The 27,408-nt window shown below is 46.0% G+C and overlaps 1 protein-coding gene across 3 annotated transcripts in view; it reads right to left on the reverse strand.

Moving 5' to 3' along the window:
• The window catches only part of CLEC16A (C-type lectin domain containing 16A), a 227,042-nt gene that overhangs the window by 164,718 nt on the left and 34,916 nt on the right, over nt 1-27,408 (reverse strand). For 2 of the 3 annotated variants that reach the window (XM_070412975.1, XM_070412977.1), the window contains exons 9-10: nt 24,264-24,377; nt 8,154-8,385 (exon numbers count right to left, since the gene is read on the reverse strand). In XM_070412975.1, coding sequence (XP_070269076.1) covers nt 8,154-8,385; nt 24,264-24,377 — 346 coding nt within the window. The remainder of the gene's footprint in view (nt 1-8,153; nt 8,386-24,263; nt 24,378-27,408) is intronic. The other variant, XM_070412976.1, reaches the window with a different exon arrangement.

Here is a 27,408-nt window from a genome sequence, read left to right on the forward strand (position 1 = left end):
AATAGAGTAATAAATAAGTAAATGGAGAGAAAGGAGGAAGCCTGTTTACAGTGGAATGTTGAGGGCTGACTTTTAAACATGGAGAGTGCTGGTGTTGGAAAGACAACAGTTTGCTCGCATCCTGGTAAAGGCTGAATCAGGCAAGAATCATCAATGAATGCCAAGCCTAAGGGGGAATTTTAATGAGGCACAGGATATCTACATAATCAGAGGGTCTCCCCAAAGATTGCTGATTAGTTGCAAAGAAAAAATAAAGTAACTGTATGATGGAGAAACTGGGCAATACCTTAAGCAGGTGACCAAAATTAACATCACCCATGAGGAACAGAAGGACATCCAGATCTGACACCCCGAGAAAGACATGACGTCACCTATGCCATATTCCAATCAAGAATGCATAACCTCAATCTAATCACAGAGAAACATCAAAGACAGAATGAGGAACACTTTATTAAAACAAAGGAGGGGGAGGTTCTGTACTCTTCAAAATGGTCAATGTTGTAAAAGAGAAAAAAAGGTTGTGGAAATGTTCCAGAGTAGAGGAGCCTAAGAGACACAATGAAAGACACGACCTGATTCTAGACTGAATTCTGTACTAGAGGAAGGAAATAGGCTACAAAGGACATTATTAATGAGCCAGTGGATAGCCTGGAACATGGACAGCAGAAAACTAGTATGAAGCTGATAACTGTACTGTGGTCATGAAAGAGCAAATCCTATTCTTAGCAAATGCACACCGAGGGATTTAGAAGGGAAGGGGCAGGATGAAAACGTTTGTGAGCAAGTGTGTGTGTGTGTGTGTGTGTGTGTGTGTGTGTGTGTATGCATGTGTGTAGAGAGAGACAGAGAAAACGCAAATAAGAAAGCAAATGGGGTATAGTATATGTTGAAAGTTGAAACTGGGTAAAGGGTAAATGGGAGTTCTTTATCCTATTTTTAACTTTTTATAAATCTGCAATACTATTGTAAGCATAAAACCAATAAAAACAGAAAGCAACTGTGAAACTAATATACACGAAGAATAAATAAAAAGGTACCCAGGCTGCCATGGCTGGTATTCCTCAGTGGTTACAGCAATGGCTCACACAACAAAAGGTCAAGGGTTCGATTCCCAGTCAAGGGCACATACCTGGTTTGCAAGTTTGATCCCTAGACCTGGCCAGGACGCATGCAGGAGGCAACCAATCCATATGTCTCACCTCTCTCTCTTCCTCCCTTCCTCCCTGCCTCCCTTTCACTTTCTCTGAGAAACAATGGGGGGAAAGTATCCTCGACTGAGGATTAACAAAACAAAAAATGTATCCAGGTACTCAGGCTGGTTGTGCGCATGGGAAAGGAGAGATTCAGGAATGGGAGAGAGGTGTGAAAGACATGGCACTGAAAACCTCAGGATCCCCTGGAGCTAATCACATAACAAGAATCCTTTCACCACAGTCTTTAAGGCCCACTCTGTCCCACCTAAAAAGATCTCCATACCCCACAGTTGGGACAATGCAAATCTAACATAATCTCTGCATTTTAATGAAGGGGAAACTGAGGCACAGAGGAATTTTTTTTTTTTCTTCTTTTTTTAGGTGACGGGCCTCTTACCCCCACTCCCAGCTGCTGTGTAAATGAGCATCTGTGTGGTACTTGTTTCTGGGCCAGGCACCATGGCGCATAATCTTGAAGGCTCCAGCAATCCATTACACTACTAGAGTCTTGAGCCTCTGGGAGTGGAGGGACATGCTGGAGGCTGTGATGCTGGGAGATGAAACCCAAATCTCCAGCTCCTCTGGCTTCAGCAGGCTCTGCCCAGGCCCTCCTCAGCCTCTAACATTTCTACAATATCATTTCCCCCAAAGCCTCCAGAGTAGAAGAGGATTTGCACACCCATGCCTGTAGTAGCAAAAAATTGAAAACTCCTATCCCCGGTTTGCAAAGAAAACAACCCAGTGTCCATCGGATGGATAAGCAAAATGTGGTCTATCCCAAAAAACAGACTATCGTTCAATCTTAAATAGGAAGGAAATCCTGCCACTTGTTACAATCTGGATGAACCCCGAGGACATTATGCTGAGTGAAAGAAGACAGTCACAAAAGGAGAAATACTATACAATTCCCTTTATAAGGAACCTCTGGCAGTCAAATTCAGTCAGAGACAGAAAGTGAAACAGTGGCTGCCAAGGGCTGGGGGGAGGGGGTATGGGAGTTGTTTAATGAGGACAGAGTTTCAGTTGGGGAAGATGAGAAGAGTTCTGGGGCTGGATGGTGGCGACGGCTGCACAACAGTGTGAATGTGCAGAGGCCTAAGGACGCAAGGATGTCAACTTCTGCCTCTCATTATGACAACTGGCCAAATCTATGCGCTTCCCCAACACTCTGACTCTGATTTTTTAAAATAACAGCAACAATTCATCAACTTGCCTGGGATGATGTACATTCTAATCTGATTAATATTTGGTAAATGAAGTACTTTTCAGGGAAATGGCAGGCATGACCTCCCAATAGTCTTTGACTTCACAAATTCCAGGATTTTCTCCATTGCCCTCTGTGTTCTCCATTCCAGCAATCACAGCAGGGACAGACAAACAGAGGGGGAGGGGAGAATAAGAAGGCCTCTGAGAGAAGGTTAAGGGAAGGAGGAGAAAGATGCTCTTGCTGGTTACCTAGGATATAAGGGAAGCAGGGCATGCTACTGGCTGGCTTTAGAGCAGAATTTCAAGAGGCAAAGAGGAACTGGCAACAACAGGGTGTGTATGTGCAGAGTATTCAGGGCTCCCCTTTTCTTGTTTTGTTGTTTTTTAATATTTTCCTGAGTAGCATGAGATTGAATTCAGAATGTTTTTCTGGGAAGTTGCTTTTCAGAGGATTTGTCTAAACTGACCTCCAATCTTTCTCCTTATACTAATTAAGCCCATTGGAGAAGTGCGCACTCCCATCTGCTCTCTACAACAGTGTCCAGCCTACCAATCCTTCTCCTCCCTCTAGACCAGTGGTTCTCAACCTTCTGGCCCTTTAAATACAGTTCCTCATGTTGTGACCCAACCATAAAATTATTTTCGTTGCTACTTCATAACTGTAATGTTGCTACTGTTATGAATCGTAATGTAAATATCTGATATGCAGGATGGTCTTAGAACAACCCGACCGAAGGGGTTGTGACCCACAGGTTGAGAACCACTGCTCTAGACACACACACACACACACACACACACACACAGACATCTCGCTATTCCTTATAGAAATTAACAGGGAAACAGGCCCTCCAGAAACTTGCCAGGTGCACACAAACAAAGTCCCCCCTTACATCTCAAGTACCACTTCCAAGCTCCTCACTCTACTCTCCACCTTGGCCAGGGTTCCTCCTATTCAGTGCTCATGTGTCCCGTGCTAAATGCTGAGGCACTGATGGTCTCATTTCTGATACCCTGAGGACAGGACATTATGAAGCCCCCTCTATTGATAGAGAAGCACAGAAAGAGTGATAACTTTCCTAGGTTCACACAGCTACTCAGGAACAGACCCGCAGGTCTGGACTCATACCCTAAACTCCTGACAGCTAGTCCCTGGCTCATCCCAATCAGAAAACTGCTGGGTCTGGGGTTGACTCTGGCTTTACAAGAGGAGTCAGAAATGAGGCCAGGCTCCACTTCATGTCAGGAGAGACTTAAAAAAAAAAAAGCAAGTTGGGGCTGCAAGCTCCCAGGCACCCCTCAAGTCCCAGCTGATCTGGCAAGTTCAAAGCAATGCTGTCACCTGCATGCCAGGCCCTTGCTGGAATTCCAAGACAAGGGTAGGCTCCGAAGGTCAGGCTGTGAAATGGATGCCTCCCTTTTCCATAGGCCAAGAAACAGAAACCAAATCCTATTTTTCAAACAAGAAGTTCAAATGATTCATTCTCTTGTCTCAGGCATGTTTAAAAGTTATTGCTCTAAGTGAATCCGGAGAGAGACGACTACCCTTTCAGACTGCAGAGCAAGCTAAGACATGAGCACATGTCCAAGCGAGCACTCCTTCAGCTGCAGGGACAAGGGCTCCCTCGTCTTCCTTTCAGTATTCAACTTCTGAAAATTTAGGGGCCCTGTGATTTTCTTGGTTTCAGAATGAGTCACCCATCACACTGAGGCAGAACAAATTTCTTTGCAAATCGGGGATAGGAGTGGAGGGTCCAGGGGAGCACATTCATTTCACACAACATCCTTGTCTGGACTTAAATGTGGAGGAGGTGTGAATTTTGGGTGATGCATCTATAGAAAAAAAAAAAAAGCACACATATTGATGCCATATTCAAATCAGGTCATGGCAAAATTGTGACTTGCAACCACATGCCTTTTTACTCCTGTGCTTGAAGCCACCCTTTAAAGTAAAGATTTCACCACTAACATGGGGATGGCAGGGTCTGCAGGGGGAAACTGGTGTCAGCATCTCTTTATTGAAGAGTCACCTGTGCCCATCTGTTACAACCAGGCTGTCAATAAGCCCCTAGACCCAGAGACAATGCAAGACGGTTGCTAGAGAAGAGATCATTTGGAGGGGAAAGCCACCTATCCACCTCAGAACAGGAAGGAGAAGACGGCCCTCGGGGGATGAGACACTGAGTACCGTGGCTTTCTAGGGGAGGGTCCGCTGTTTGTGCTCACCCAGCATCTAACCCCCTTCTTCTGATGAACACTCCTCATTTTTACTGAGGGAGCCACTGTAGGGAGACACGTGACCCAGGCCTGGCCAATCAGCACAGAACATCCCTTTCCACTGGTGGGCAAGCCAGGCCCATCAGCACCAACAGGCATCAGCCCCCAGGATTCAGCTGCAGCCAATGGGAAGAAGCAGCTCCCTCTCCACTTGGTGGTAAGTTGGCAGGATGTGAGCCTGGTGCTGCCAACGGTCATCTTTGCACTTGGGTCCAGCCCTGCCTGGTCTCCCAATTACATAAACATAATCACCCCTTTTGCTTAAGCCAACCAGAGTTGAATTTCTAAATCTTGCAAACTCAAAAATACCAACATATCCTCATTTAAAGAGTTGTCCCCCTGGCCAATGTTGCTCTGTGGTTAGAGCACTGGCCCGCACACCAAAGGGTCACAGGTTCACTCCCCGCCAGTGGTCGGGGCGTGTGCAAGAGGCAACCAGTCGATGTGTCTCTTTCAGATCAATGTTTCTCTCTCTCTCTCTCTCTCTCTCTTTCTCTCTCTCTCTCTCTCTTCCCCTCCCTCCCTTCCACTCTCTCTGAAGAGCAATGGAGAAAATATCCTTTGGTGAGGATTAACAACAACAACACAAAAATTGTCACATGAATCATATTTTCTATACTCATAATTTCCAGAAAGAAAGAAAGGCCTCAAGCTTGAGAAGACCATTCAAGGCCCACAGCAAACCTATAAGTCTGCAAGTCAGGTTTCCCATCTCCCAGGCACCTCCCCCATCTACTGTCCTCTGGCTTGAAACTGAATTAGGACATGTGCCTGATGCCCTTCCAAGTCACAGGAATTAACAGCTGTGTGGTTTCATCCAAACACAAATACAGTCGAGGGAAGAGAACACCCACCAGCCGCACCTTCAAATATGAGAATAACTAAGAGATCAAGTATGTAGTTCGAATGCCCCAGAATACAAATCCTGCTGTCCAATAGGTGTCTGTTTGGTGGACGGGCCTGTGGAAATCGTATTTATTTATGGTGAGCTAGATGCATGGTCAAGAAAATAAAAAGGAAAAAAAAAGAAAATAAGAAGGTACCAAAATGCTGAGGGGATCATTGAGAGCCAAACAAAACCTCTGGAGAAATTCCTGGGCCCTGTCTGACACAACCTGGCCAAGTGACTGCCTGGAAAATAGGTTTTTGGAAACTGGTGAGCATTCTCCCCTTACCCGCTGTACGGGGTAGGTGGGCTCAGGGTGCAGGAGTCCTTAACTCAGCGCAACAGCAAGCTGGAACTGCAGCCTGCAGAGCCAGTGAAGCCCTGTGCATGAGGATGGGGCCGCTAGGCTGACTCACTTGGTTGTGTGCTTGAGGCCAACACTGCCCTGTCCACACCACGTTTAGTCACAGCCCAGGCCTGGTTAGAGAGCAGCCCTTAAAAGGACTGGAATGAAAGAGGGTAGCATCTTTCCAAAACAAAATTGATGAGAACACAAAGTACAAAATGGGGTAAAGTCATCCCTTGCCCCCTGATGTGGCTACAGGACAGCTAAATCTAGCGCTTAAGCTGACAATTTGCTCCCGAGTTGTTGTTTTTTAAAAATCCGAATGATCCAAATAAACAAACAAGTATGGCTTCCCTTGTGCTTGCCCCTCCCCCATGCCCCTTCTCTAAAGCGATATATGTTGGTAAAGATTTTCCGAGCCAAACGAGAATTCCTAAACCAAAATGCTTACTACACACTTTGAACAGAAATAAAAGCATACTGGAACTCTAAGCCTTAAAAAGGGGGCCAGGTGGCACCAGAGAGATGTTTTGGAGATACTTATCGAAATGTGATCGTGGCATTCACTGAGAGCTGCCAAGAAAATCAGAATGGGGCCAGTGGTGTGGGGGTGGGGGCGGGCTTTGGCTGCATAATTGCAGCAAACTTCCCCAAACAATTGAGTTCCCAGTCACTGATTTACTGAGCCACTCTGTTTCCCAGCTTCAGACGCCTGGGACTAGGGGCTCACATAGTCCAGGGAGATGGGCCGAAGAGAGCTGGCTTCGGAGCAGCCGCTGCTAGCCCAGGACCTCACACCCCCAGCAGATCACAGCCGAGAGCCAAAGAGAGCCCATGCCTGTCCTAGGGGGTGTGCTGGGAGTTCAGTTCTAGCAACCAGAGCCCCCAGCCCACTTCCACCCTATCACCTTTTTCACCCCGAATGTTCAGGGCTGTGGCCAGGGACCCCATCTGTGTGGCTGTGTGCCCGGCCCATGACACAAGGAATTTAAAGTTTAAAGTTGCTTAATCCCAGAGCAGACCATGCCCTCCATATTAAAAAGGTCTTAACATCTATAAGAGAGAGGTGAAAAATAAAACAGAATCATTCCTGACAAAGGCAAAAAAGAGGACTGAACTATTCTGCTTATTTAGCCCATAGGGAGCAAACACAAGTGTACCTCACTCTAAACACATGGAACTTTAAAAAAACTTAAAGCAAGAATCCAAGGGATTATTTTTCATTATTTGATTACAAGAAACAAATCTTATTAAAAGCATGTAAGTTCATTAAACACTCCCCACTTTTCTTCCTGCAGTGCAAGGAAGAATGACTTCCGTCAAAAATAATAATCCAGGTTATCATGAATAACAAGAACAGCAATAATGATAAAAATGATGATGATAACAACAGTAGTAATAATAGTAGTAGCAGCAAATATTTATGACACAGGCCAAGCACTGTTCTGTGCATGTTACATACATGTATTAACGCATTTAATTCTTGTAGAAAAAGTAAATGCTATTTGTTACCTTCTTTTTACGGATGGGGAAATTGAAATACAGATTAAGGGTACAGAACCCTGCCCAGCCAGTGGGCTCAGTTGGTTGAGTATCATTCCATGCACCAAGAAGTCGCTGGTCCAATTCCCGATCAGGGCATGTGCCTGGGTTGCAGGCTCAATCCCAAGTAGGGGGCATGCAAGAGGTAGCAGATCAATATTTCTCTCTCATTGATGTTTCTATCTCTCTCTCCCTCTCCGTTCTTCTCTCCCTAAAAATCAATAAAATGTAAAAAAAAAAAAAAAAAAAAAAGAACCCTGCTCCAGGTTACCCATCCAGTGAGGGCAGGCCTTATACCAAATCTACCTTCAACTGGCGGGGTTGTTTAGAGCAGCGATTTTTAACTGGAGTGCTGCAAGAATTTTTAAAACATGCAATACCTGACTAATCAGGGGCACTGACCTCTCTCCCCTTAGATTGTCAAGTAAAAAAAATAACAACAGCCAACACAACAAATAGCTGTCTAGTGTTCAAATATTACACTTTTTTTGTCAGATGGGCAAAATATATATTTTGGTGTGCTGTAGAATTTTAGTAATTAGTTTATGTGTACCATGAGATGAAAACGGTTGAAAATCACTGGTTTAGAGTGAGGTACACTGGTGTCAGGAATGAAGAGAAGCACCCACTGACACAGGGGGGACCAGACACAAATGACAGCCTGGCTCGCAGTGGGCAGCAGGGCAGCGTTCACGGGCGCACTCACCTTCATTCTCCCCACTCGTCTTGATGCCTTTTGAACCACCCTCTGTACCTTTAGCCTTCTCGGCGTCATCTTGGGCATCCTCGGTGGGCCCTTTCTCCTCGTCTTCTTCTTCCCCGACGTTTTTGTAGTTGGGTCTCTTTTGCACCCGCCGCTTGCCCTTGTGCTTGTTCATTTCAAGGGACCGCTCGAGTGTTTCTGTGGGTTTAATAAAGCACCGAATGCTGGGCTTGGCCTAGAGAAGTAGAACCGAGATAACAGACGGATTTGAACCTTTGCATCTCACTGGAACCTATCAAGCTGTCTGAGAGTTTCTGCCCCAAGAAATTCATTCCCAAAGCAACGGATGCTACCTCCTAGTTGTTATTATGACTATTATTAACATCATCATTATTAAGTAACCAACACAATAACACCAGCTAGCATTTACTGCCCACGGTGCTAAGTCAGAAACTGCACTTCACCAACACCATCTCCAGTGTTCCCAAAGTCAGTCATTTGCATTAAAAACTGCGAACACTTGATGGTATTTTGTACGTGTCAGACGTGTTCTAAGGGCTCTGACAATATTTCCTCATTTAAACTTTACAACCCCAAGAGGCAGTACTAGTGTTATCCTCATTTTACAGATAAGGAATCTGAGGGCCAGAGATGTTAACTGACCACCCAAGGTTGCACAGCCAGGAGGAGGAAAAACTGGAATTCAAACCCACATGCCACCTGCACAATTTGTCTTAACTACAGCACATTGTTATTGTTATCAACTCTTATTTAAATAAATTTGTTTTAAAAGAAACTGTGTATCACTAAAGGAAATGGAACACCAATGTACCTGCTATTATAAAAATAACAGAAAAGAAAAGCAAGGTAACTGAATGAGCCAAACCTTGGCTTTTTTTAGAAGGGGAGCAGGTATCAGCAAGGCATTAAAGCTCATACCCAAAGGAAGTTTAGCCCAAAGAACTTTTTCCTAGAAAGTCAGAAGGCTTCTAAGAGAAATGAAGGCCTGTTGTGGCACCAGTGGTTCATGTCCCATATTCTGGAAAACATGGCTTATCTCAGTCCTTATAACAACCAGGAGATATAGGGATTATCAGTCCCACTTTATAGATGAGAAAATAGAGGCTCAGAAGTGTTTAGTGACTTGCCCAATGTCACACAGCTACTGAGCAGAAGAGTCAGAATTTCAATAGAAGCTTGCCCAATCCCAACCCCCAAGCTCTTCCTAAAATAACAGTGCTTCACCAGGAGCTCACACTCCGTTCCATTTAGTACTCTCTAAAAAGTATTTACCTGCAAATGGACCAGGACTAGAAAGGGGCAAAGTCAAAAGAAAACAGCCTGATTTGTTTGGGGCAGGGTTCTCATGGAAGTCTTTTTCTCTTTCCAGGGTCTGGATGATGTTCAGACATCATTCTGTCATTTAAAAAGGGAAAAGTTTTCAAGTAAACTTTCCCATTATCTTGATATGGTTTATCCATCTTCTGAATTTACCCCAAACAACGACCAGCTGTATTCTGGGGGCCACTGTATCTTGCCAATAAGTAGAATGTACTCAAGGAACACAAATTAATTTCAATAACACTCAAAACAAAACGTAATTGAAAGCTAAATTAGCATCCAAATACAAACATTAATTTTTATTTACCCACTTAGGATTATTCATCCACAAAAATGACAAATCAATTGAGACATGATTCTAGTGTCCAGGAAACGCAGATAGCGAATTACAGACACCACCCACCAAGAGCCCAGGGCATTCAGAGTGAGTGTGCACCGCTTGACAGACAGCATCCATCAGAGCCCACGTGGGATGCCAAGTGATCAAATGTAGCCCCAGATGTCCCCCATCCTCTCATAAAGGACCTGAACCCAGTAAGTTAGGGCCCTGAGATGAAGTGACAGCTTCCTCTGATCACCGCTTACTCCCTGTGAAAACTAGAGCATGCCATACACAACCAAAGCTTTCAGAAACAGAAAATCAAGACCAAACATGGAGCAAAACACCACCCAGTTAGAAGTTCTGAGCAGAAATTCACAAAGGTGGATGAAGAAAACTCGCCCTGAGCTGTGTGGATGCAGATGCACAGAACAATGGACAGAACTAAGGGAAGTAAGACGGAGCACAAAGCCCAGGGCTGGTCCAAGCTGTGTAAACTGTAGCTGAACTCCACCTTGGCTATCGGGCCTCTCTGACCTTCAGGTTCCTGGTCTAAAACATCAGGAAAGTAATTCTTACTTAAAATTACTAAATGAAATCATGGACATAAAGTTCCTTTCAGAGCCTGTCAATACAGTAAGCATTCAACATAAGAATGATAAGTTAACTTCCTTTCCCTGCCTACATTAAAAAAAATCAACTATGAAAATGAATTTTAAAACTTTCCAAAGGGATCTGCTTTTCTCGGTGATCGGGGAATGGAAGAAGGGAAGGCATGTTTGCTGGGGAAATTTCAAACCTTTAAGATGTAACCTACCTAGTAAGCTGCTGGAAATAACCTAAATGTCCATCAGTGGGGAGTGGTTAGGTAATTACGGTCTGCCCATAGCGTGATGGACTGATACAGAAACAGCACTGGGATGAAAAAGCAAGAACAAGGGATACAGTGGGGCCCCTTTCAGGTAAAGGCTCCAGTTGGAAACACAATTTTTCTTGGAAAGCTGCGTTAAGAATATGAAAATATTAAGATTTCATCTTTGAGGAAAGAAGGAGGCGGTACTGTGTGTGCCCAGTCACACAAGTGCACTTACATTTTTCATTTCTGTACCTTTCCATTAGGTTTGAAATTTCTAATCATGCATGCATATTAACTTTTGAAAAAATTCAACAAGGATCATCTGGATATTGGAATTATTTTCCTTCTTTCTCTTCTATATTTTAAAAAGTCTGATTTTTTTGCCCTAGCTAGTTTGGCTCAGTGGATAAAGTGTCATCCTATGGACTGAAGGGTCCCGGATTCAATTCTAGTCAAGGGCTCGATCCCCAGTAGGGGGCGTGCAGGAGGCAGCTGATCAATGATTCTCTCTCATCATCGATGTTTCTATCTTTCCCTCTCCCTTCCTCTCTGAAATCAATAAAAATATTTTTTAAAAATAAAAAAATTTTTAAACCTGATCCCCCCCCCCCTCCCCCTTAGTATTAACAACATCAAAACCTGGCTGTGAAACAGGCAGAGATTCGAGATCATTCCTGCTGCTCTATTCAAGACTTTGTGGCTGCCAGCCTCCCAGGAATCTCTTCGTTACCCTGGATAATTCCCGATGTTACAGATGGAAAGCCCCCAAGGGAGGGGTCCTGGTCCAGCCCACTCCCACTGAGCTCTCAAGACTAAACTAGGTGCCTGGAACAGGGCAGGGCCTCGATGGGATGGGCTGTTGAGTGAATTCATGGCTGCCTGTACTATACTGTATCCAAAGTGCAGGAGAGAACAAAAAAAGAAGGGAGGAAGGAAAGAAAAAAGTTGCCCAACACCCTCAGGAGCTGAACTTCCCACAGAGGAAAAGCCGGCGTGATGAAACTAACCAAAAGTGGCAAAGCCCACTTATCAGTAAAAAATCAGGCAGCTTGGGATTTTCTTCGCATAAAGAAAGCACACCACACGTTCCTCAGAGAAGAGTGTTCTGAAATAAGGTCTGTTTCCCAGAGGCCGCAGGTGGGGTTTCACTTAGGCTCACCTCCTAGGGACCAGGAGCCTGAGCTGTGGGAGGAGCGTTGAGATCCTGGGGCCTGCTTACTGACCACAGATTGGTCCAGTGCCCAATTGGGGGGTGCAGGAGGGAAGCCTTGGGTTCTGGCTGGCATTTAGACTGGTTTCTGGGGTCAGCGCCAGCTGAAGGCCAACAATGTGATTTCAGGGGTGGCCTAAGGGCTAACCTGCTCCCTGAAGTGTCTGCCCCTGCCTGCTGGTTAATGATGCCTTCCACCAGCCTTCATCCACCCAACCTAAGGCTTTGGTCCTTGCTTAAAAGTTGAATACTTGAGGTGACTTCCCAGAGGTCGGAGATAACTAAGGCCTTTCAGGTGCTGCAGGATTTGAGAGCAGGTCCTGCAAGGGCAGCAGGAGGGGTGAGGAGCAAGGAGTCAGGAGGAAGGATGGAAGCACGCAAGGCCCGGGTGTCTGAGTGAATGAGGAGAGGCAGCACAGCTGATGCCCAGATGTCAAACAGAACGTCCTCCACAAGGTCTGGGTCTGCTCCCTATAAGGCATTTTTGCATTCAGGATCTCATTTCAGCCCCATGGCAGCATGTGATGGAGTTGCTCTGACTGCACGTGATAAAGCTAGTTACAATCAGTCAATCAAGGATTCTAAACAAAATTATAGATGTAAAACATGTACATATATCTCATGTTTTCCTGTGTGGATAGATATCTGCAAGACATTACACCAAGCAAGGTCTAGAAGGACATACAAACTGAAAATAGCGGTTCCTTCTGAGGATGATACTGATGTTGGGGGAACTTTCACTTTCTACTCTAGTTGCTTCTGTTTCATTCAGTTGTTTTACCCCAAGAAAGTATGATCAGTGCCATTTAAATGTAAAGAATATCTTGAAGGCATGCACCTAAATGCCACTGAACTGAATACTTAAAAATGGTTAATCCATCGTAAGTGGTATTTGTTATATGTATTTCACCACAATTTTTTAAAATGCCTTTACAATAAAGGCACCTCTGAAAATTAGAATGGTGATTAGCTGGGGGAGGGGAGTGTTGGTTACAGACCGAGAAGGAGCTGCATCGATGACAGAAATATTTCCTAGCTTGACCTGAATTACACACAAATGTGATCATATTACAAGGCCATCAAGCAGTACACATGAGATACTGCACTTTTATTTACATTATCCCTCAATTAAAACAACAACATTTACCTAAAGGATTTTCAAAATTTTTAAAAAATATATATTTATTGATTTTTTACAGAGAGGAAGGAGAGGGATAGAGAGTCAGAAACATCGATGAGAGAGAAACATCGATCGGCTGCCTCCTGCACACCCCCTACTGGGGATGTGCCCGCAACCAAGGTACATGCCCTTGACTGGAATCCAACCTGGGACCTTTCAGTCCTCAGGCTGACGCTCTATCCACTGAGCCAAACCGGTTAGGGCTACCTAAAGGATTTTCAATGAAGTGAGATTGTCGTAATGCCCTAATACAGTGGTCGGCAAACTGCGGCTCACGAGCCACATGCGGCTCTTTGGCCCCTTGAGTGTGGCCACGAAGTTTCAATCGCACTGTACGTGCGCGCCCGCACGTGGTATTTTGAGGAAGAGCCACACTCATGGGGCCGCAGTTTGCCGACCACGGCCCTAATCCAAGCTCGGAGCCAATCAGACAACTTGGGAAGCTGGGTTCACTGCAGTCACCAGGGGACGGACCTAGTCACTCACTGAGCCCTACCTAGACACCAAGTGCTGGGCCGAGAGCAAAGAAGCCAAGGCCATGCCTTCGCAGTGCTCACAGTCCAGCCAGGAGCAGGCACTGTACTGTTGTGCATCCCAGGTGGAAACTAGGCAAAAAAGGTTCATTGGGGCACAAAGGAAGGAGTAGAAACTGTGCCAGGCAGGAGGGTGGGGGAGGGGACAGTTAAAAGGGCTTCTCGGAGAAGGAAATGATTGATGGAGTCTTGCATATTAACAATTCACCAGAACACTCGGGAACGGAAGAGAACACGAGGAAGGACAGCTCAGAGCTCCAGCCTGTATTTGTGTAGGCCAGGGTCACCTGGAACGGGTGTGCTTGGTGATCGCAGCGGTATCCGGGGACACAATGTGCTTGGTCAGCTCCCCAGATGGCAGCATGCACATGGGAAATCAGGAGGTGGCGCTGGGCCAGCTGGGCAGCCTCTCCAGCCAGCTGTTCATGAAGGAGCTCATGCTGCACATGGCCTGGGAAGTGATGTTGGGGTGCTCCTGCCTCAGCACCTGGCAGACAGTGCTGGGTGGGTTTCTTTGTGCCTACTCAGTGGTGCAGTGGGAAGGGGAGAAGGCAGTGGCTGGGGAGTGATGAGGAAAAGGACTGCGGGAACACCAGGCCGAATCTTGGTTGAGAAGGAGGGAAAAAGAGACTGGTGGCTAGAGGGGGCACAAAGGGAAAGGACAGGTGACATGGCCCCGGAATCCGACCTGGATCTACAAGAGTGGCCACAATGATGACGGGAAGGAAGCTCACCTTCCAGGCTCTCCCAGGCTTAGCTCACTCACCTTCTGAGGAAGCAATGAAAATCTTTTTGTTCAAAGAGCTCTGCTAAGGGATTAGAACTAAGAGAAAGGTTTTCCCCTAAGAAAAGAGGCAGCCATATTGACTAACAAAAATATGCCCAACATAAGGGCAGATCTGAGCTTAGACCTCAGACCTGCTTACTGGCCAAGTGACCCTGATCAAATCAGACTCACTTTCCTCATATGTAAAACAGGGACAAGAGCAACTCCATCACGTGCTGCCATGGGGCTGAAATGAGATCCTGAATGCTAAAGTGCCTGGCATACTGCCTGCCCCAAAGGGGCACACTTGAAATAGCCATTTACCTTCCACCTTGGCAAACAGATCACGAGGATGGAAGATATGGAGGGGAGGGGCTAACCTTTAAAAAACAATCACACTCTCTGTTTTAAACTTGACTCCCTACCAACTTACTGTTCACCGGCTTTCTGGTTTGTTAGCAGCCTCGACTCCCCAAGTGCTCCCGGGCACTGGCCAAACTTCCCAATCTCCATCCTTGGGGCTGGGACTGGTGGGGTGTCCAGCACACACGGCATGGGATCGTCAGGGACACGGAAGCTGGAGCCTGGGCTTGGTGCCCCACTCACCTGATTTGAGTCCTGGCTGCTCTGCTCACTACCTTCTCCTCTATGGGCCTCAGTTTCCACGTGCATCAAGTGGGCCTCAATTAGCATTCCCCCATCTAGAGCTGCTGTGTGGTGGCAAGAGGTAGCACACTTTCTAGTTATTTTTTGTAATGACAACGATCAGCAATACCTAGCGAGCATCTGAAATGTGCCCAGCACATACTGACTCACTTTATCCTCCAATTGATTGGGGCAAGGAGCTGCAGAGAGCATGGGACTTGTCAGCCCGGGTCACCAGCTAGTGAGAGCATAGCCAGGATTAGAACCCAGGAAGTGTAGCTTTAGGCGCCCTGTGTTCAAACCTTCTGCTGCACTTCTCATTCATCCCCTGCAACAATCACTTGCTGAGCTTCCCAAGGTGGGCCAGCCCCCAAAGGACTGGTGTAAAAGGCATGACACTAGGTCACACTAATCAGAGGAGCAGGCAGCCAGAGCTCAGAGACAGTTTACGTACCACTCATTAGGTGGTCCTCTGACCTATCATATGACCAACCACAATGTATAGCTGTTTCCCGTTTTTCTCTCACATACACAGAGCTTCCAATGTCATGGGGGTCACAGTGGCCCAGGTTTTACACCAAACATAACAATGGCATTGCAGCGTGGCTTTGTAACTGGCTCAGAAGAAAATGGGCTGATAATTGCAGCAGAGTGAGCCTCGTCTCATTCCAGAATGAGGTGATCAGCAAGCACGCATCAGACAGAATAAACTCCAGCGTGATGTATGGGTGGGATGCTACATGCCAAACCCTGAGTAATGTGGGGCTGCTGAACCAAAGCCCAAGCGCGTGTCCAGAATGCACAATCGCAACCGCATCAGCGAGGCGTCTGGGCAGCGCTGCCAAATTTAATGGGGAAAATAAAACACAGCGAGGGGGAAAACATGAAGAGGTAACAGGCCACTTCCATTAACAAGAGGAGCATGGCATTCTTTTCCATGAATTGGCCAATTATCAGGGAGCATTGCAGCAGCAGAGGCATAACCCAAAGAAATGTCCATTTATCTGGAATCAAAAGAATCTTAGAGCTCAGCACTCCTAGTGAGAAAGCAGGTAACACGAGACAGTGCTGTGACTTCCTAGAGAGCAACCTCTGAGGTGTTGCTGGGTCTGCAAGAGACCAGCCTCATCCCGCTGGCCTATCCCACTCAAGGTCATCTTCTCTGTTCTCCTCAATGCCACATCGGGCAGTCAATCAAGAGCTAATTAACTGCAAGATATTTATGACTGAAGAGGCATGTTCAACGCTTGTGCAAAATAAAATGTACTCTTTCATTAAACAATGACATACCAAGCACGTATTTGGTATTTCCTTGTCTTGTTCTCTAAAAAGAGATAATGGACTGTGAAATATTGGTGACTCTCAGGTACCCAAAACATTCGGTCTACAGCTCTACATCTCATGCTAAACTGGAAGTGACTATCATTGCAGATGGTGACATAGGACACAAAATGGAAAGGGCATGAAGATTTGGGGCTGGACACCTGTAATCCCTGCAACTGGGTGACAACAGAATGATCCCCTAACCTCGGGGGGTGTCGGCTTCCTCATGCAGAATGTGAGGTAACACCACCTCCCTCTCTGGGTTATTATGAGCCTCTGCTCTTCTTCCTCAAGATTACTGTGGCTATTTGGGATCTTCTGTGGTTCCAACCAAACCTGTTTCCAATTTCTTCCTAGATCCAATCTTAAATCTGTGTTGACACATTTGTTTATTGCTTCCTCCAACTAGAACGTTGGAACAGGAACCTCATCTACCTTGTTTATCCTGTATTCCCTGAGGCAGGGAATGTGTGGGTGCTCCAAAAATCCTTGTGGGAGGGAGAAAAGGGGAGCAAGCCAACCAGCCTGGCGCACAGCAAGTGCTCAACAGATGAGCACTGCTCTTACTAAGGAATGGCCCATCCAGAGTTTACGTGTCACCCAGAATAATACTGTTTGAGTTAATTACCGTACTTTTTTCCCCCCCTTTGCTCATGAAGCTTTTGAGAATCTGTCCCCATGCCTGGCTGGAGGTTACCAGGAAGGTCCCCGAAGTAAGATTATGAGCACTGAGGTGAGTGGGCAATGGGCAGTCCCTCGGGGTAGCCAGGGCCTCAGAACTCACTGGGGAAACCCCACTAACCATCTCCTGGGATGCGTTCCACCCACCTGCCATGTCTATCCCACCTGCCACGTCTACTGTCAGTCAGGCAATGAGTGACTCACACCACTCCCCTCCCAGCCCACTGGCGTTAAATCGCAGGAGCACCCAGAGAGAAGAGTGAATGGAGTGACCCATGTGCAGCCCTTCAGCCTCCTATCAGGCAAAGCACCCAAAGCAAAACCAAGTTTCCTGGCAGAGGACTTTGGTTCTGACCAAGACTGCATTTCCTTGGCTCAGCGGCAAGGTGCTTGATTCCCTCAATGAGATTTGTTATTTCAAGACAATCGATATCTGCTACGGGAACCATGCTAAGCCCTGGGGACACAAAAGTTATGATGTTCTCCCAGTAAAAACGTCCAAGTCCTCCAATGACTAACAAGGTGCCACATACCTTGCACCCTCATTCCCTCCCTACTACTTGCTCTGCCTCAACACTCTGCTCCTTTCTGTTGCTCTAACACACCACACCCTGGTCTTTGCACTGGCTGTTCTTTCTGGCTGAAATGCTCTTCCTCCAGATATCTACATGATGTGGTCCCTCACTTCCTTCAAGTCTTTGCTCAAATGTCACCTCCTCAGTGAGGCCTGGCCTGGCCCCCCAGGGAGAACTGCACCCACCCAGCATCCTGGCACTGCGCCTCCTCTCTCTGCTTCACTACAGCCGCTTTTCTAGAGCACCTCCCGCATGCTAATATGCTGTTACTAAAGTATTACTGTTCCCCTCGATCTCCTCCACTACAACAGATGCTCCGGGAGGTCAGGGGTCTTTGTTTTTGTTCCTGGTCTATCTCCTGTGCCTAGAACAACCTGGTACGTGCTCAATAATTTGTTGACTAGATAAATGAATAATGCTGACCCAGCTTCAAGGTACTCAAAGTCTAGTTAAAAAACTCAAATGCCCAAAAGAGCCAGGCTGCTGATAAAAACTGACAAAGCCCCAGGGCAGAGACACCAGAAGTGGTGGATGCCTCATTTTTCTGTCCTCATCCTGGATTTTCCCGATTTTAGCAGAAACCTGGAAGACGTCACCAATGGCTCAATGTAGACCACTCTCAGTGCAGACTCATTCAGCAGGGGGCATGGCACTACCTCACACCCTTCTCCAGCCTGTGGCCACCCTGGCCCATTCCGTGTCATGCTTCCAGGCAGACACAGAAAAGCCAGCTAGAGTTTGAGTCACAGAACCTTCTCCACCCCCACCCCACTCTGCCCACTCCGTTTTTCCCTGTTGGCTTCTCCAGGGTGTGACCATTCCATCCGAGAACCCCTGGCCCTTCTCTGACTCAATGAACTGGAAGCAGTATCCCTGGGCCCTCAGGTCCAATCACCTGTAGCCCCTCTAAATAAAGGCTGTCCCTCCGTGAACCTCTATTCTATGGGACTTTTATTAGTTGTCCAGCCCCACTTCCTGCACAGGAGGAAGGGAGAGGCGACTGTTTGTAGGAGATCTCTTATCTACAACGATGCCCTACTTGATATGTGGAACGTGCTGCACCTGGGATTCTCTTGGATTCTGTCAAATCCTTTTACATGTGAACCAGAGCTGCCGCACTCAATACCTCTGCAGGCAACAATGGTGCCTGGGAGCTGCAATTCCATTGAGGGATTGTAGATAGACCACAACGGCCCCTGCAAAAAGGGAGAATACACATGAATTCTCATTCTTTTGCGGCAATGCTTACAACTGTGGCAAGTAAGGCCCTTGATTTATAGAAGCCTATTTTTTCCCCTTTGGTGTTCACCATCAACCGTCTCCCTGAAGCCTATTACACTCTCAAGAAGAAGAATGTCTGTTCCTTCAGAACCAGCACTGACTAACCAGGGCTCACAAGTAAGGTCAGGGTCACTGAAAGATTTGGGGGAACTCCAATCCGGGGGTCTATTCTGCCTGCTGCATTCAACACACGGGAGGCTCTGCTGCCGTCTGACTCAAACCTGGTGTGGAGAGAGCCCTGAAGACGCAGCCCCAAGGCCCTGATGCTACTTCTGCAAACACACAGGTCAGAGAAGCGAGGCTGCTATTACTTTCTCAGCTGCCGGCTCCACAGGCCATGTCCTGGCAAAGTGTTCTGCCAGCAGAGGGCCCAGCTCCCAGGAAGGATGGGTGTCACGCAGAGAACAGGCAGCTAACATTCTAGGTATAAGCTCAACCCTTAGTGACCCCGGAGAATCATCTGGTGACCATCACAACTGGTTGAAATGATGTCTACAGACAGTTAGCATCCTCACTTTGGGACAAACAAGCCTATTTTGCCCGAATTCTTCCCCTTTCTGAATTCATAGCCAGCCAATGCACATGAATTGGTTAAGTATTTGCACTTTCCAGAGATCATGTATGAGGCTGGCTGAATCGGAGGGCCCTGAAGGTACACTGAGAGCTCAGACCACTGCCACTAAATGGCCATTTTCTATTAGTGCTGTCATCATGTTGTCATCGTTGCTACACTTGGCCCTCCATGCCTTTGTGTCTGGTCATAAGGCACCTCCCTAAGGGTGCACTGAGTGTGCCTCTGTTAATCATACCAAGAAGAAAGGTCCCAAGTAGGGGACACAGGGTTGTACTGCAGCCTCAGAAACTAAGATCATGATAATGATAACATCTAATATGTATGTCTTGATGTGTGCCAGGTTTTGGAATAAGCATTTTATGCTGCATTTAATCCTCTCTAAAAATCCATGTTTGTTACTCTAACTGCAGAGGTGAGGAACCTGAAGCTGGAAGGCGTAGACTAACTTGCCCCGGGGATCACCTAGTGCAGTGATGGTGAACCTTTTGAGCTCGGCGTGTCAGCATTTTGAAAAATCCTAACTTAACTCTGGTGCTGTGTCACATATAGAAATTTTTTGATATTTGCAACCATAGTAAAACAAAGACTTATATTTTTGATGTTTATTTTATATATTTAAATGCCATTTAACAAAGAAAAATCAACCAAAAAAATGAGTTCGTGTGTCACCTCTGACACGCGTGTCATAGGTTCACCATCACTGACCTAGTGCAATGAGGTGCTGGCATCCGAGGAGCCCAGGGAGTCTGGCTCCAGAATCCACTCCACTAGACTGCCTCTTACAGTGGAATGTGGAACAGCACCAACAACAACCCACTCTCACACTCCTTCCCCAAAGCCTTCCTGTGAGCAAAGAGAAGGTGGCATGTGAGGGTTAGGTCCCAAGGCTATTTCTGTTCTGAGAGTCATTACGAGCATCACGAGGGCCCTTGTGAGCCCATCACCAGTTCACCCATTGAGTCATTCATTTCTGCAGTGAGTGCCCAGAGCTTCTCTGGCAAACCCCATGATGGCATAAGCGATGCAGGCATCTCCAAGACATCCCATGGGGGATAGGAAGCCCAGTGAGGGCAGGGGTCGTGTTCTTTTTTTTGGGTGTTTTTTTTTTGTGCACCCTTGATTCTCTGATGAGGAATGAATGAATTAATGAATGCAAGAACTATCTATTCCTCGTATAGACCCCCACAGAAACCCAGGATGAAAAAAGTCCCTACTTAAAGAAGAAAAAAAAAAGTACCTATAGGTCATAAGGCATATCCCATAATCTAATCTATACGTTCATATTGCCAAGAATAATGAGATGTTAGCAGTTTCAGAATTAGTGTTCTCTTACTCTATTTCCCTGACAAGAAACACACTATCTGCTCTGCATTAGAAGTATAGCAAGAAATTATCCCTTAGCAGGAACCATATTATTTTAATGCACAGATGAATTTCAATTAGACATTTCTCTAACCATGCTGATGTATTTTAAATTTAACCCTAAATTACAGACTTTTCAAATAACTCTGCTCTTCCCTCTGCTTCTCTCTCTTCAATTTTGGTTTGGTTTTGTGAAAGGTCTGCTGGTAAAAATGAAGCAATACCAGTAACTTATCTACAAATTACGGGAAGGAGAAAGTAGGTTAAAAAAGACCAAGAAACTTAAAACAAGTATGACCAAACCACATCCGAGTTAGGCAGGAAACAATAGGAGACTGTTCTTGCTCAGAGGGAAGGAAGGTAAATCTTACCAGGACTATTGTCAAACAAGTCATAAATGAGATTTACCTCCACTTTTCCCAAATGTCATCAGAATACAACAAACTTTGATTTCACACCCAGGGAAAGGCAAAAACCGGAAGTAGAAAGTTGACACTTTCACTTGGGATGGCAATTCCTTCCATGCTCAGAAAAATCTCATTTTCAGTTTAGGAATCCCCCACAATGAACACTGTGCCTCTATCACATTGAAGGAACAACCTCCATCCCAAGCAGAGGCCATAGGGAAAAAGAACAAATCTCCTCAATTCTCCCTCTGATTAGATGGTTTGACTACAGTGGGTATCCCAAGCTGAGAAATCACCAGTAACTTTCTGCAATTAGCTTTTGCTCAAACAGTAAACCCCATGTCTCATGTCAATACCCTGCTTGCGGTACTTAAAGTTTTGCAAGATGTTATCAATGGAGGAAAACTAGGGAAAGGGTATTATTATTTCTTACAAGGGCATGCCAATCAATTTCAATTTAAAAAGAAACCCTGCAGCCCTAGCCAGTGAGGCTCAGTAGGTTGGAGCATCGTCCAGTACACCAAAAGGTGGCGGGTTCGATTCCCGGTCAGGGCACATGCCCAGGTTGTAGATTCAATCCCCCAGACAACAGGGACCGTGTGTTCGAGGCAACCAATCGATTGCTTCTTTCTCTTTCTCTCCCATCCTCGCTCTAAAATCTATTTACACACACACACACACACACACACACACCTGCAAACCCTAGCACCCCAACCATCTCTGAGGTCTATCTTGGAAAACCAAGTCTAACCTCAGCAGTGAGTGTCACATGGGAAGACATTCTGTGATGAAGCCTTAGCAGCTATCTGGGGTTCTGGAAATCACAAGACAAAAGTAAGTCCAAAGGGACCCAATACATTCTAACTTGTTATTCATGTAAATGTAGTATGAATTAGTGCAGACTGGGTGGGGACTAGGGAAACTGAAAGGCAAACACATGCCTCATGTGATGGGGCAGCTTCTGAGATGCTTCCTGCAGAAACATATGCACAATAGGACCAGATTTTCTGACTGTTCAAGATAATCCTGAAATCAATTTTCAGTGAAACTTCTTAATTCATAAATGTTTCTTTTATCCACTGTGAAGACCAAACCAAACAACTCTGAGGACTGGGTTGCAACCTGCAGAATTGATGGCACTTTAAGTGTATCTTCCTCCTGTCCTCACCAAGAGCCCTTTGGAGCAGGGCTTGCTCTCCCTGATTCCTATCTGGGATGAAACAACTTGCCCAAGGTAACCTGCTGGCTGGCAGGGTCCTCAGCAGCCCTACTGATTCTGTCGCCATTACTTGCATTCGTTCTGCAAAAGTGAGCTTAGGAAAACTGCAAAGAAATATCTCTGGCTTCATAAACACCAAGTCAGCTCCACATTTTCTAGACCATGTGTTCTCATGACAAGGACCATTAGGGGAGTGTTTTCTGCTCCACACTGTCACCCCCACCATCTCTAGTTAAATTCTCTCACCAAGCACTACACTTTCTCTTTAGAGCACTTATACGACTCAAGATAGTACCGTTATTTGTATATTTGATCAACATTTGTCTCTCCTACTGTACTGTAAAGCTCCAATGTAACAGAGGCTATTTAGGATTTTGTACATCCCCAGAAGTAGCATGATGCCAGGTCCAGAGAAAAGACTTAAGAAACACTTGTTGAGTGAATCAAAGAGAGGACGGGCCACACAGGGGCCATGAAAAGGCCCCATTCAATACAGCTGAACTAATGCCACCACCAATAAGGATAGAAAGTTTCTGGGAACCTTTTAAGAGGCTCAAATGCTCCCTTAAAGAAAAATGGCCTGGCTTAGCAGTATTACACCAGAAAAAACAGAAGGACAGGGGACTCTTATAATGAATGGTACACCATACAGCTCTGGCCTTTCATGCAACAGGATCTCCCTCCACCCACTCCTTCAGATATGGCAACAGAGCTGACTACCGGAGGGCAAGGCCAGCCTTTTACCTGTGTGCCTACACTCTAGGCTCATCTCAGACATGTTTGCTCAGTCCACACTGCAGCAGATATAATGACAAACAAGATGCCTGCCACAAGCTGCTTAAAGCTGGTAAGATCTTTGCTAAGAGGGAACTAGCAGCAAGGGCCTTCCAGATTTTGGGTTTGGTAAGGACACGGGTACAACAGCAGAAACATGGGCACACTGGGGGAAAAGCAACCTGGACCAGTACTAAGGTAGCCTGGAGCTCAGTACATATGAGCAGGAGGGGAGAAGTGAAGGCAGGCAAGATACACAGGAGCTAAGCTGGGAAAGCCTCAAAAGTCATTATACTGGTCATCCGGTGTTTTCCTTTGACAGAGCACAAAATGCACAAACATGCACAAACCACGTATGTCCTGTTTAGGCCAAAGTTGAGTGATAATTTAAATCCTGGGAGATTTTGTATCAAAATGCAGATTGCCAGCTTCTCTGGAAACATGAGAAAACCTAGCAATATTGCATCCACATTCCCGCAGAATGACTGCAGTCTGGGGTGGAATAGCAGCTGCTCACAAAGGATGCATACCCTCTCCAATTAGCCATAGTCCCCAACGCTCCCTACTGCCCTCAGATGGGGCCTATCTCTTCACAGATGTCCCATGACCAGTCTCTATAGCTATTTGTGTCTTAGGCAAGGTATTCTCTCATTTTGTCCCCATAACAGTGTCCCATAGATACACAACCTGAGGCCCAAAGCAGTATAATTCCATGTTCAATAACATACAATCACGCATGTAACATTATATTTAAAATTGTTTTTCTTGAAATATTAATGTTTATTGCATGTAACATTATATTTAAAATCATTTTTCTTTAAAAAATAAAGTAAAATTAATAATAATAACATACAATCACTGAATCTATTCCTGGTATAGAACCCCATATTTTCCTGGGTACTCATCTCAAGACTCTGATTAGGTTCCCTGAATCCCAGAGTAGTTTAGACGTCACTGTTGCTGTAAGCAGAAAGTTGGTTTCCGGTTTTAGAGAAACACACAAGTTAACAAAATGAGCCATGGCTTCTTATCAAGGTCTAGAAACAGTCGTAACGCTAATGACTTACACAACTTCTCTGAACATCCTGTTCAGTCTTAGCGTACATCTCAGACAGATCACCATTCAGAATGACTTCAGCTAACGAGTTCACCAGGGGTGCATGATGTATAATTAGGAAGACCTGGTGAGAGAGAAGAAATGGGATTTGCATTAAAGTGTGCAGTCTTGCCAAAACCGGTTTGGCTCAGTGGATGGAGCGTCGGCCTGCGGACTGGGGGGTCCCGGGTTCGGTTCCGGTCAAGGGCATGTGCCTGGGTTGCGGGCACATCCCCGGTGGGGGGTGTGCAGGGGGCAGCTGATCGATGTTTCTGACTCTCTGTCTCTCTCCTTTCCTCTCTGTGGAAAGTCAATAAAATATATTTTTAAAAAATAAATAAATAAATAAATAAAATAAATAAATAAAGTGTGCAGTCTTTCAACATCTTCCTTTCTTGATCTGCAGTGACACTGGGCTACACAAGCCCCGTATTAAGCAGCAATCTCTGTGATACAAAATCCAAAGAATGGGTGACATTCAAGAGAAATGAGTTACACGTTTCTCCTTTAGGCTTGCCCCTCCCCCGCTTCATTCAGACTGTTGCCTATTTGGCTGGCTGCTCGTCAGCGGAAGGAAATGCATTAAAAGCAAGACTGTCCCTCATGGCTGGGTGAGGCCAAATCCCGCTGCAGTAAAGCACAGTGGGAAAGGAGCAGCCAAACCAGCACACTCTTTCCTCTCCACAGGCATTTCAGTGTCAAATTCGATTATGAAAAAGATTAGAAGGCACCGGCCCAATACTTTAGTTATAAGGGAAGAAGGGGCTGGTGAGTCTTGTTCCAATCAAGGACTTGGCAAAGGGTCAGCTACACAGAGATCCACCACTGGAATGAGCGCTGGCCCCTGCGGTGGGCTTCGGCACACCAGAATTTCATGGCAGTATGGGTAGGTGTGGAAACTGTGGGGAAGAAAAGCCACACGAGCCAGAGATAGACTGAATTGTGCCAGGATGCAAAATCAGAAGGCACTGGGCCATCTGGGATGGCCCCACCACCCCACCCTGTTGCCCAATATTCAGAGGAACAGCTTTAGGAATCACAGTATTCAAAACTGCCTCACAAAGCTCGTTCAGACACACCTGCTACTTTGCTTTAAAATGGAAAGGCAAACCGGTGCAGCACAGCGTAGGGTTATCTACTATTTGTATATGAAAAGGGTGTGTGCGAGCACATTTGTATTTGTTTTTATATATATATGCATGGAACAAGGTTTCAAACCTCGGCACTATTGTCAGGCTATAATCCTATATTGTGGGGGCTGTCCGGTGCATTGTAGGATATCTGGCGGCATTTCTGGTCTCTACCCACTAGGTGCCAGTAGCACTCCCCACCCCAGTTATGACAACCAAAAACATCTCCAGACATTGCCAAACATCCCCTGTGGGGAGAAAGGTTTTGCAATCACTCCCAATTGAGAACCCTTGGTAGAGAACATTTCTAGAAGGACAGAGGAAAACCCTGTAACTAACCTGAAACACCAGCTGCCTCTGGGCAGTGGAACTGGGTGCCTGGGGGGTCAGGGTTCAGAGGGAGACCCCTCCCTACATGTCACTTTGTATTGTTTGAATAGGGTGAATATATTGTTAAATAAAATAAATACAATTCAAATTAAAGGTACAGGCAAAATAGCCAAATGTAGTACCTACCTACTTACTTAAACACACAACACACACACACACACACACAAAACATGTTTACTATCATAGAGAATACATAGTATGATCACATGAATTCGCCCATGTCCGGGGCTCTGGAAGGCATTCAACTACTAGCAATTATGATGATGAGGTAGGTAAATTTTCTCACCTTCTCATGGCCAAATTATTGCCACACTTAACTACACAACAAATCCCAATCACTGAGTTCATTCATTCCACAAATACCTACTGTGCACCTTATGTGAATGTGACCTTAATGATCAGTTAGTTATTCTTTTAGTCAATCCACATTCAGTGAGTGCCTACTAAGGGCCCACTGGACAAAAGTCAACTGATTCCCACCTATGGACCCAGTCAGGCTCATTCCTTCCTGAGCTCTGGATGAAGAAAAACAAGTAAGGGGAGAGCCAGTCACTGCATGGTATATGGAAGTGTTTGCAGGCCAGACTTGAAAAGCTGGGCCAGCCTACCTGCACCACACTCTCCTTACCAGTGGCAGTTTAGTTTCAGCAGGACAGAATCCTGTCATACTAAATTAATGTTGTTAATGTGAATTTTCTTGGTTTTGTGGCTGTGCTTGTAAAATAATTGGCAAGGATGATCTGATGTAAGGCTTAAGAACATGGGGTTTATACCTGCTTTGAGGTTTTCACACACTTAGGCAACATTATAATAAAGCTAAATGAAAATGCAGGGGAGGAAGGGCTGTTCCTGAAGCTGAGGTACACCAGATGACAAGCTGTGCTTTTTGTGAGTTACTGAAACAAGTAATTAGGTGTCTGAGCTGCTGGTCCTTCACTAACAAGCAGGAGGAAAGGGGTTCTCAGAGTAAAGCGGGGGGGGTCTGACCCCTCACTCCTTGGAGGAGACCCTGCCCTGCAAGACTCCCACAGAAGAATCGTCCTGAGGGTGTGTTCCGTGAGATTCCTGTGGCTGAGCATCTGGCCTGCTTGGGTCCTGCCAGACTCCCAGAATCCCAAGCGGAGATGCTGGCGGATTTGTAATGAGGTGGTGGAAAAAGCTTCCAGGAGAGGCTGGGGTTTGCACTGAGCTCTGTTTCACAGAGGGGCATTCAGAAGGAGCGAGCAGCAGTGCAGAGCTCCAAGCAAACAGAGCCCCCAGAACAAGACGCTAGGAGTGAACAGTGAGCAGGCCACTGCAGATCCTGATCAGCTGAGTCGCTGGGAGGAGGCTGGGTCTGCGTCTCTCGCCTCAGGCCAATGGGAGACAGCCCCACCTCAAACTCAAAATGGCCCAGGGACCAAGTTAGAAGGACATTCTCTCAGCAAAGCAAATAAATGCCTGTGCCATTTGCAGAAGTGAGAACAGAGCTCTGGTCAAACGTTTGACTACTTGACAGTCTAATGAGATGGCCTGAAAGTCTGGACTGCTTGTAATAAAAATATTTTTAAAGTTATGTAACTGGGTCGCCATGGAGTTTTTCCCTTCTTGTAAATA

The sequence above is a fragment of the Myotis yumanensis genome, unplaced genomic scaffold (assembly GCF_028538775.1).
Source record: "Myotis yumanensis isolate MYYU_CA2020_CCGP unplaced genomic scaffold, mMyoYum1.0.hap1 SCAF_4, whole genome shotgun sequence".
NCBI lineage: Eukaryota > Metazoa > Chordata > Mammalia > Chiroptera > Vespertilionidae > Myotis > Myotis yumanensis.